The sequence below is a fragment of the Microtus ochrogaster genome, linkage group LG10 (assembly GCF_000317375.1).
Source record: "Microtus ochrogaster isolate Prairie Vole_2 linkage group LG10, MicOch1.0, whole genome shotgun sequence".
NCBI lineage: Eukaryota > Metazoa > Chordata > Mammalia > Rodentia > Cricetidae > Microtus > Microtus ochrogaster.
The window spans coordinates 110586-122835 of record NC_022035.1 but is presented as its reverse complement, the minus strand read 5'-3'; the positions used below and the strand labels follow the sequence as shown (position 1 = coordinate 122835).

General features: G+C 38.2%; 1 protein-coding gene across 2 annotated transcripts in view; it reads right to left on the bottom strand.

Annotated features, from left to right (window-relative positions):
- Positions 1-12250, bottom strand: part of Vps50 (VPS50, EARP/GARPII complex subunit) — a 107595-nt gene that overhangs the window by 71720 nt on the left and 23625 nt on the right. For both annotated transcript variants that reach the window (XM_005363676.2, XM_026787530.1), the window contains exons 9-11: positions 11355-11437; positions 3769-3811; positions 1920-2018 (exon numbers count right to left, since the gene is read on the bottom strand). In XM_005363676.2, the coding sequence (XP_005363733.1) occupies positions 1920-2018; positions 3769-3811; positions 11355-11437 (225 nt within the window). The remainder of the gene's footprint in view (positions 1-1919; positions 2019-3768; positions 3812-11354; positions 11438-12250) is intronic.

Here is a 12250-nt window from a genome sequence, read left to right as displayed (position 1 = left end):
CCTTCTCCAGATCAGGAAGAAAACCTCTCAGCTACATCTCTAGCACCATACCTGCCTGCGTGTTGTCATTCTCACCATGATAATAATGAACTAATCCTCTGAAACTGTAAGCAAACCCTCAATTAAATGTTTTCCTTGTAAGAGTTGCCTTGGTCATGGTGTTTCTACACAGCAATAAAAACCCTAACTAAGACAGCATCCCTCACCAGAAGAGAACATATATGATAGTCCATATTCTGGCACCTAGAGCAATACAGTAGGTAGGTACAGATGTATATTTAATGAACAAAAACAATATTATGGACTCAATTAAAAGTCATAACCCTGTTTCTACTGAGAAATACCAAGTGACTTTCTTCTAACAGTTTTCCCAAAACACAGCTTATGATACAGAAATTAACAATACAAAAAGTAGGCATTTTAAATGTTAAACAATTTAAAACATTTGGAAAAGTCTTAAATTTCCTTCCAAAACGTGGTGCAGGAGAATTGTCTGTATTCTGTCAATCATGTTTTAAATAAACGCTGACTGGCCAGGCAGGAAGTATAGGCGGGAAAACCAGACAGGAAGTAGAAATGATGCAATGAGAACAGGAGAATTCTGGGAAGGAGGAAGTTGACTCCTCCCAGTCCTGAGCAGACTACCGAGGAAGCAGGATGTGACCTGCCAGCTGAAAAAGGTACCAAGCCATGTACTGAAATAGATCAGAATAATGGGTTAATATAGGCTACAAGAGTGGACAGGAAGCCTGAGCTAGTGGGCCAATCAGCTTTATAACTTATAGAGATCTCTGTGTGATTTTCTTTGGGGCTAAGCAGCTGTGGGAACTGGACAGGACAGAAAACCCTCAACAAGCAAGCCAGCCCTTCATGTTACAAAAATGTAGCACCAAAAGAACAAAAAGCTGTGTCTATCATGTTTAAATGTTAGGCGAATAAATGTATAATTCTAGACATGGACAACACAACCCTTGTGTTGTGTTTTCTATGGAAGACTGTGGATGATAAGTGTACATTACATGGCAAGCGCAAGCATTGGGGAAATCTGTGAGATGCAATGGACCTATCTGGCAGATAAACGTACCCAATAAGCAACAGTTTATACAGCATGTGAGGGAATCAGGCTAGCCTCTCTAGGAACAAACAAAATCACATATTAGGATCTACATCACAGGACCAAGACTCAAGGTATAGAACACTGCATGTAATCTCTCATTGACTGAATTAGTTTGTACTTTTCTTCCCTTCCTTTGTGATTGTCTGGTTGTTTGAAAACAGGTATGGTATTTGTTATGTAGTCCCTTGGGCTTGCAATCTTCCTGTCTCAACCTCTTAACTTTTCAAAAACTCTTAGATAAAACTGTGAAAATATCAAACCTGGCAAAGTTTTGGGATGTTTCAGTTACATTATTTACACCCTGAGACTCTGTTAAGAATATGCTACCCCTATAAATTAAGCATTAAAATGCACTTTGTTAAGTGAAATTTTGTAAGGACAGCACATTGGTAATATTCACACTCGATCATGAAGGTTGATAGGTTCCTAATTATGAACTATGTCTGCTCAGAACTTGGTGTGGGAGGTCTTTCTGTATTGGCTAATGAATAAAGAAGCTACTTTCAGCCAATGGCTTAACAGAATATAGCCATGCTGGAAGAGAGTAGGCAGAGTCAAGAAGAAACCATGTAGCCCCACAGGAGACAGATGCTGGATGAGGGACAGAACTTTACCTGGTAAGCCACAGACACAGGGCGATACACGGATTAATAGAAATGGGTTAACCAAAGATATAAGAGGTAGGTAGCAATACACTTATGTGACTGGCCAAGCAGTAATTTATATAATATAGTTTCTAAGTGGTTATTTCAGATCTGGGCAGCCGGGAATGAACAAACAGACTCTGACAAGAAGAACTAACCTGTGTTTTTCCAAGAAGTCGATAAGCTTGCTGAACTTTGGTATAATGATTAATATCAAAATTCTTGCAGATTTTGGAAAGAGCTACATCCAGCTGTTCCTATGCAATCAACAGAAAAAGTTAAGAGGTGATGAGGAAACTGTTATTAAAGCAAAGGAAAAAAATATTAAAACTGCCTTCCCTTCATTTATAATTAATATCTATTTACCATTATACTGGATCAGTCAAAACCAAGTATAAGTAAATTAAAATTATCCACTATAATAAAGATTTATATTTAAGTTTTATATAAATAATTAGCATTATTATCAATTTATCTGCCTTAAAATCTATATCTAGCATTTAAGAAAAAAACAAAATAAGTTTAGTTTCAAAAGACCTTACTTTATAATATTTCCTAGCTTTATATTTCCGTATACATTTTCTAAAATTACATAGTTATATAAACTGATGTGTGGAATTACAAAAAAAATACAACAATAATTTTGCAATCAAGAAAAAGAAATTCTCAACCAAACATTGACTTTGAAAATATACACCCAATTAAACTTTTCCATTTTTAATGCACTTTGGGTTTCTATTTCAATGATTTCATTTTTAAATAATTTTCCACATGCACAGAAAAAAATATCTTATATTAAGAATTAATAAAGAGCTCAGCAGTGGTGGTGCATGCATTTATTCCTAGTACTCAGGAGGAAGAAGCAGGCAGATCACTGAGTTAGAGGCCAGTCTGGTCCACAGAGCAAGTGCCAGAACAGACAGGGATACACAGAGAAACCTTGACTCAAAATACCAAAAAACAAAAAAGAAAAAAAAAACAAAAAACAAACAAAAAAACTGAATAAATAATGAATCCTCAACAGAAAGCACTCATTAAAAAATATTCAGAGCACTATTTACTTAGAGAATTGAAGTCAGTTCCTTCTGTGATAGGCAACCATACACTGTTCTAATTAGCAAACAACTGCATTTATGACAGGGACTCCTTTCGCAAAAGGTCATTTGATTGTCAAACTCTAACTTTTATGATTAACAGTACCCAAATCAAGAATGCAAAAGGTGTGAAGGGAATCCAGTAACTTATTGCTTATTAAAATGAGCCTCTCCTTTGGAAAGACTGCCAACAAGGCAGGAAGATTCTGAATATAAACAGGGGGATGAGAAAGCTTCAGGATAAACCTTTTTCTTCTCACCTCTACATTTCCAATGATCTGAACATGATATTAGGAGGGGCTGAAGAGATAGATGCCTGCTCTTTCAAAGGTCCTGAGTTCAATTCCCAGCAACCACATGGTGGCTCACAACCATCTGTAATGAGATCTGGTGCCCTCTTGAGGAAGAGATCTGGTCAGTCGTCCTCATCAACTTAGACCACGAAACCCAATATGGACAAGTTCAACAGAACCACCATATATGGACTGCCCATGCATGCTTCAGCACTGTTAGTGCATAAATTGCAATTTCAAGTTTTTATCAGTTAATAATCATAATGAAATCAACTTACTGATCCAAAAAGAAAAGTAATTTATAAAATTCAGTTATTTGTAAAGTGTTTCTATTATACTACAACACGACAACACATTTATCTTGAGTTTGAAGAGTCACTATTTCTAGAAATAGTGATACTTTCAGATTCTGCTTTAAGCCCCCCTAATTCTAGGAACATTATCTAGTTTACATGTAAATTAATCTGACTATACACAGACATTTCAAATGAAACATAAGAGATCTAAATACAGTGATTAGGAGCAAGAAAAATAAAACAAACATAGAAAATATGTTGGGCCTGCCTAGACAAACACCCACGAAGGGAAAATGCTGGTTAGCCTATTTTAAAGCTCCTTACCTCAATTTGTTCCAAGGTATCCTGCAGCTTTGAATTCAGCTCACTATCAAACAGAAGAGAGTTAGAGGTGCCAATCTTTAAGAGTAAATGCTAACTAACCATGGGTGATGGATAAACAGCCAGTGCCCTTAGCATGTGCAGTGATATGCTACTGATGACAAGCAATACAGTTAGGCAACAAAAGAAGTCATAGAAGAGCCTATAGAGAACGAAGAATCAAACGTTCATTACATTTTTAAAATTAAGAGGAATAATTAAAATAAAATGTAAAATTTCACAAGTAAAGTTAATTTCTACAACATGGGATTAAAGAAATAGAAATTAAAACGTTGTAAAAATACAAAGGAATGCATATTGCTGGAGATTTTATCTGCTACGATGCTGTGCTCACCAAAGTGATATCCTCTAACAACCAAACAAAAGCCAAGCAAACATTCTTTTTTATTTGGAGTAACTAGTGAGTGGCTTCTAAGTCTCTGTGGCAACTTAAGAGCTAAGAGCAGCTGAGAAAATCTCATGGAATGAGGCTAGAAATGCCTTACTGTAAAGTTACAGCAAGGAGACCGTGACACCAGCAGGACACAGAATTAAGGGAACATATGGCAAATGGCTCCAACAGACACTTGGCAAAGGCGATATTCAAATGTAAATAAAATTTTTAAAAAGGGGGGGGGCACTTGAGTCCATTAGTCATTCTGCCAAACGATATTTTAAATCAAGACTGACTCTTCAAACTCTGGCTGGATGTATAACAAATCTCAAGGGAGGGGACAATCCAATGAACTCTCTGGAAAGCTTCGGATGTGACCATGGTTCACATGCAGGCCACCGCACACCAGTTCCAGGGCTGCACACACATCTAGTCAACCTGTTCACACAACTCTCGGAACCTATTTGTAAAGCTGATACTATTTAAATTATATATGACCAAAAAAGGTCTCTGACACCCAATAAAATAAATTCAATCTCAAAGAACACTGACAAACGTTTTGAAGTAATAAGAACGGGTAAAAGATTTAGCTCAACACAGTGAAATCTTAGGTTCTTTTCAATGTTATCTGCTAATGATAAGCTTGACTCTCAAATTCCTAGTAACCCATGGAAATAGGGAGGATCACAATGCACAGTTCACCATCCATAAGATCAAAAAAACACCTTAGTAGCTTAAGGGAAGAAAGTTTATTTCTGATGTCATTAGCTTCTAGAAGAAATTTTCATAATTTTTTTTCGTTTCTTTCTTTCTTTCTTTCTTTCTTTCTTTCTTTTTTTTTTTTTTTTTGTCATTAGCAAAGCACCCCTGACAATCCTAAGCTCATACTATACACCTCCATGGGTTCCTTCTCTAGTTCCTCACAGAGTCTCTCAATGCAAGCTAAGGAGCTAACACCACAGGGAGCCAAGTATACAGGTACAAAGCAATTCACAAGAAAGGAAACCCAGCATCATGAAGTCTTTGATGGTCTAAAGAAAAAAGGTTCAAACCCACAGAAAAAAATTTACTTTTTAAAAAACATATAATGCTTATCATATGCAGATTTTCATCTGAAGTCAGTTGTTCCGGCAGTTTTATTTTCTGGTAAAAACCAGTAAGGAAACTAGATCTTTAGGCCCCCAGTGTTTCAGGGCTGATGACTTAGAATTTCAGGGCTGATGACTTAGAAATGACGGATGATACACAGTAGAGTCCACAAAGATTGCTTAAAGAAATACTTACAGGAAAATGTAGATTTTTCAAAAAGAAAAAACGACACACACACTCACGAGCCAAGTTCTCCCAAGCCCATGGCCCCTCCTGCCCTACTCCCTGAGGTATCTATCTGCACTTTCACCTTGCTGTTGCCTGCCTGGTTCTTAAGCACAGCAAGGTTTGCAGAACCTAATGCAGAAGTAAAATCACATTATTGCCCCATGTTCAATAAACACTCTGGTAACTTCCCGAAAAATAAGGACAAAGCACAGGTCAGCATAGGAGTGTGAGATCCTTGACTTCTCATTCACCTTCAATGCTTTGTCCTTTATCCTCAAGGACTGCGTGCACTTCCCTAACCACACCCCAGACTTTCCCAACCTCCATTTCTGCTTGCAGGGTTCACAACGAGAATACCTCTTCTGTAAACACCGACCTAGTTGTCAGACCTAAAGGTGGTCTTCTCTCCAAGAGTCTCTTCTGCTCACTTCCTGTCCCCAAGGGTACTAAAGAATGGGACCTGTGGCTGTGTCTTCAAGGGGCAAGCCTCCGGGAGACAGTCATTTCCTCAGTTCTCCCCAGGACTAAACTCACTACCTGACTTGGACATCCAGTAACAAAAATCTGTGGGTCAAATCTGCAATGCAAAGAAAACTCATTAATTATTCCCCATTTTCTACTTTAATAACTAAAATCATAAAGACAGAAGGAGAACAGCAGCCACAGTAAACCCTGGGTCTGCAGGTGCTTCAGCAATAGAGAAATACACAGGGTTAAACCCAGACACTCGCCTCTAACCAATGAGGTTGGAACATCCACCTGAGCGGGAGCTAGAGACGCAGAAGAAGGACGACAGCATAATGGCATTGCAGAACTAGTAATCACTTTCTTTTAGGGAATAGTTTCATTCTGAAGGAAAAAGAAGGCATTTCTAAATTCATTTACATTCAGTCACTAGAAAAAAAAATGATTGTTTATTTATAAAAATGTGAATCTAGCTGTTGTTTTATTGCAGTTATTTTTTATAGCTGCAACATTCTCCTGTGAGCATGGTAATGTGAACAGCATGTAGAACACTATAAATATAAAATCTAGAAATCAATTTCATTTTAGTAAAGAGGCTCTCAAAATCTCCAACTGCAGTTTGACCACAACTGACTGTTAATTAAATATAAACAGAGAAATTAGTGATAAAGGACTGGGAATTAGCTGTGCAGCTTTTAAAGAAGTCCTCAGGTATCACTTAGAAATGTTGAGTTCAAGCCATTTTAGTCACTTAAAGTATATTAAAAAGATTTACCCATAAAAATTTTGAAAAATAAAAGCTACATTGTGGTGAAAAAAAAATCACTGGTTCTAAGATGGAAGGCTAAGAGCTTTTAAAAGCTATCTTCAAGCCCAACAGAATGAAGGAATGCTTCTAGTGAGTCCAGGCATCACTGGAGAAAACCCATAAATAACTAATTAAGTGCTTTTATGTAACCGCTCTAGACAGACAGACAGACACACACACACACACACACACACACACAGACACACACACACACACACACACACACACACACACAAATTACTCTTAGAAGACTGCAAAAAAAAAATCAAACCTATGTACAAATCTGATGATACAAAACAGATAATTAGCACTGTGCTGAATCTTGCCTGATCTAGTAGTACAACTAGATGTTTCAAGTCAATTCCCTTAAGATCTCTGGGCATCAGTTTGTAGATAAGGTAGGTTAACTCCAAAAGACTTCTTCCAGCTCTAAGATTTCCTGAGTCTAATACATGTCAAGCGCCTGTTTCTCAATTATCACATCTTTCTATGTGGTTTGGGCAAATGCTAAAAACTTTTAGAATGAATACGAGTAAATCGAATTCCAAATTTATAGTTTATATCCATGATCCCTAAAAATACTAGTCTGCTTAGCTTACAGCCACCCTAGAGGGTTCCAATCCGCTCATGGGAAAGAGAATTCCAAATGCTATAAAACTAAGCCAAGAACCCTGAGATGCCATGGAGTGTCTCTACGACCTTCCACAGCAGGTGGGCGAGAGCAGAAGTAGTCAGATGACTTGGGTTATAGGGATCTCTGTCTTCAATTTGTTCACAAGTCCCCTGCCTAACTTAATACAATCAACCAGCACAAAGCTTGGAGTCCATGCCTAAGGATGCTAAATATGCAAACATCTCCAAACTTTATGGGTTCTTAATCACAGCAAATTTGGAAAAAGAAAGAAGAAAAAAAAAAAACTCAGCACAGACGTGTCCATAATTAAAAACTGTGGACACTGACTGTATAACTTAAGTACACAAATCCTTTGAGATCATTGTCTGAGAAAAAAGAATAAAGAATTCTTTAAACATTGTGCTATGATGAAAATACAGGACTCAACAAACTAGTTCTGATAACTCACAAACTTCCCAGCACATAAGACAGAGCTCTCTGAGTCTATCAAGAAGTTTTTCTCCAGTGAAATAAAAAGTAATAAAGTAGTTATGACTTTCGGGATAACTTTCCTTGAAACTAATTTAGATAAATTTCAAGTGAAACAGAAATTAAATGCTTCATTCAGATACACTTTAACATAAACGCACTCTGAATCTTATTCCCAGTAAATTTCAACTATATGACTCCATGTCAATTAACTTGAGAGTTTCAAATAACACTGCAAATGTTCCCTGTCAGTCATAAAGTGAACAAAATTGATATTATGGTTTATTTTATTAAGGATGCTGAAACATAGCAAATCTCAACAAAGACACAGAAGAGGCGCCTGTAGCCTTTCTTCTATAGCCAGCCAACTGAGAGCCAAGTGTCACTTGGAATAGTGCATGTTAAACTGCAGGTATCTTAGGTGAGGTCTCCCACACAGGGCCGCTGTCTGAATTCTAGTTTTTCTGCTTTCATCCCGAAGTTCCTGAGTACCTCCTCTCAGACCAGCAGACCTCTTAGCTCAACCTCAACCTTTCCATTTTATTTCAAACGAAGGAGTCATGTGACTAGAACCCTCAACCAATTGAGACCAAGTTAAGACATGGCCAAGTAGCTACATGGTTCATACAAACTTCACTGAAATTTAAATAAAACCCATCATAATGCAGAAATGTTTCAAATAATGAAGTAGTTCTCTTAAAGACATTTCTACTGGGGGAGGGGGCAGGTGTGTGGCACACACCTTCAATCCCAGCACTAAGGAGGCCGAAGCACAAGTCTGAGGCCAGCCTACAAACATGGCAAGTTCCAGGTCAACCATCTCCAAATGTATGTATATATACATACATAGGAATATTAGTATTCTCTAATATTCAACAAGAATGAAAAACTTAAATGTACTTAAAATTCAAGTATGGAGATTCAATTGTAAATTAAATACAATTCCTAAAATTAACAGAGTATCAAATGGTCTTAAAACTGGGGATTCATGGGATCATCACAGGACTCAAAGCCTTAGCAACACAGAGAAAGTTCTGCATTTTAAGGATCTGCTGCACAAAAGACTGAACGTCACTGATAACTGAAGACAGTCTATTTCAATATTGCTATAGGAATAAAACTCAAATGTTTTTAATCAGAGAAAATCAAATATTTGAGGTCATGACAAGTTAGTTGACTTGATTTAGTCATTCCATGCTATATAGGAGAATCATAATATCACTTTGTACTCAATAAATATATAACTGTTAATATATAAAACTATAAATGAACCTCAAAACTAAGCAACTTTTTCTTAAAAAGAAACATACATGTCTCCCAAGCAGGACAAGGAGTAGCATAAGAAGACAAAGTGAAAAGGAGGCCTGGCAGAGCTGGGCAGGACACAGCAGACTGGGCTACTACAGGGCAGAGGGCCTGCTTCACCAGCACAGCCCCGCAGGACTGCACATTTAGATAAACCACAGGCGGCAACAGCGTTCACCAGTGTTCTCGGGACACCTAGAAGGAGCTGTGCACCTCTACCCATTCAGAGAAAAAGACGAGCCTCCCACACATGGCCGGCACTCAAGTCTACGAACAATGTGTGCTTTCTAAACACCACATCATCTAAGACAAAGCAAGGTAACTCAGATTGTTACTCAGATCACGTCCAGTTTCACATCTGGTACCATCTCTTCCATGTATCACAATAACCATTAATATATAAAAGTTCTTGGAAGGCACTTTCTGCTAACTTTAAAAAGCCCAATTCTGAATTACTTTCAGACATTTTACAGCCTAATCTTGTTATATAAGACATTTACTTTAGCATAACTAAAAAAAAGAATTTAATTAAAGTAAAGTATAGTTTCAACAGCTAACCAGCTTCCTCAATTTCCTGCTTCCAAACTCTATACTCACTCTTCCCTCCTGTAATAGACAGTGACCTTTGCAAAGTCAATTTTCGCAAAGTCTTGGCATTTTATGTTCTATTTTACTTTCCAATTCTTACTCTTTTCCATCAACTTTCAAATATTCAAGTTTCTTTCTTAATTCCATGTGTTTTCACAAAATTTCCTCATTTTACACCTACACTTCAGCCAGCCCTCCCTAAATGTGACCTCAAAATGGTTGGCCATAACTTCTTTGTCGATAAATACAACAGATATTCTCAGTCCTCCTTTTGCCTGGCATTTCTAAAACTAAGATTTCACTCATGGTGCAGTAATTTCTCATCCATAACTCTTTTATTTTGGCCTAACTACCTCCCACCCCCTTCTCACTTCAGGTCCTCGTAGGAGACCCCCAAAGGTAACTCTCAGAGGAACGTGAGATCTCAGCGCTTTTAGTGCACAGGCAACTGTCTTCTTTTGCACACCCAGTTCTAGTTCTATCTGCTCCAGGCAAGAGCACACGAAAGGTTTGTACTCTCTGACCGCACTGTAGATGGTTCCCCACAGTCCTGTTACAGTCAAAGGAAAAAACCTGGTATAACTCAGTGACCACACAACTGCCTTGATAATTCACTTCCAAAGCCAAGTTATTCCCATTATAACAAACATATCAGAAAAGTGCTCTAGGCTCTATTCACAACTTAGAACAGTCAGAAGTTTTCAAGTATCTGTGCAAAACCCTAGGTCCGTCCCTGAGTATAGTAAAGTATCTTTGCAGGGCTCTATGTCCCTCCCTGAGTATAGTCAACATACTAGAGAAATTCTATATTCACTTAATCAAGTGAAGTATAAGCACTGTTTTCAAACTTTTTAATAGTGACAGTTGACAGCCAGTTCAATATTGTATTTTTTAAAATATCTACTTCAAGCAAAAGGAAAAACACAGTAAAAGTACAGATATTAAGTACCACAAAGATGATTATTATATAAACTGAAATAATATTTAAAATTTCCAAAAGACCAATTATTTGAACCATCTGAACCTTTAAGACAAACTGCAATAATCCTCTCAATATTTCTATGATGGGCAAAGCTTAGTCCCAATGCTGCAACCCTTTAGTGCACAGCCCCTCATGGTGTGTGAGCCCACCATACAATTCCTCCACAGCCTCTTCCTACCTGTAATGTTGCAGCTGTAATAATCTACAGTGCAAGCATCTGACATGCACTGGGAAATGTCATGACCACCAAGGTGAGCACCACTGGCTTAGAGGAATAGTCCTTAAGGACACATGAAGGATGGGAGCGGATTTCCCGGCACCCTGTTAGTGGACAAAACTCACATCACTCAGACGGGAAAGATAGGAAGCAAGAGTTTCGAGGGGTGACAAGGGGCAGGACGAGAGCATCTTCTCTGCTCTACATACCATTAACAGCTGCACACTATTTTACTGTAGCGCCCAACGAACACCAATGTTAAACCAAGGACTCCATATTGAGCCTCAGTGCTTACTAAAAGCATATGTTGAACAAGCCCTAAACAAAAATGACTGGCAAAAGAATCAGGTTAAAATTTGTATACTGCCGTACCTTATGCAGCTGTAGTGTTTAAAAGTGCTGGCGGCCTTCTGACATTCCAGGCACAGCTGAATAGCTCCTGGATAGTCCTCCTCCTTAAGACAGAATAGAAGCCATTAGACTACAAACATGTCCTTCAAAGGCCTCATAAAAACGTTGTTGTTGATAAGCTAACAATATGCCTCTTAAACAAGTATCAGAATGCTAATGGCTAATAAGACAAAACAGAGACCACTAACCTCAGGCCTAAAGTATATGTAGAAAAAAAACTACAATAACTCTGCACCTTCAAATCCTTGGTAACTTCAAAAACTTGGTGACTTCCCCAAGACCATGGCTTACCAAGTGAGAGAGTTTTCCCTAGCTGTTACAGTTTCTTCTCAGAATGTTTCTAAAATGTGCCAAACAGCCCACATTCTATTCACAAGTAAGGTTCAATTGTTTTACCACCAAGCAATCAATAAATATTCCTGAATAAATACTGGTAACTGTAAAGCTTAAAACAGAACTGTCTCCCAAAAACCCACGTAACAGTCTTGGTGGCCAGCCTATAATGCAGTCTTCAAAAAGTAGGGCCAATTGATAGGAAGCCGAGGATGTGCCTGAGCCGTATACTGAACCCCCATCCCCTGCTTCTCTCTTCACCACCCCTGTCCCCTTGCTGAGTGACATTTATCTGCTAGGTCCTCTGCCATGATGAACTGCCTCACTGCAGCCTTAAAAACAATAGATCCAAGTGACCATGAACTGAAACCTCTGAAACCCTAGGGGACCCCCCCTTCTGTTAGTTTACATCCTAAAGTATTCCTCTGAAACCCTAGGGGACCCCCCTTCTGCTAGTTTACATCCTAAGGTATTCCTCTGAAACCCTGGGGACCCCCTCTGTTAGTTTACATCCTAAGGTATTC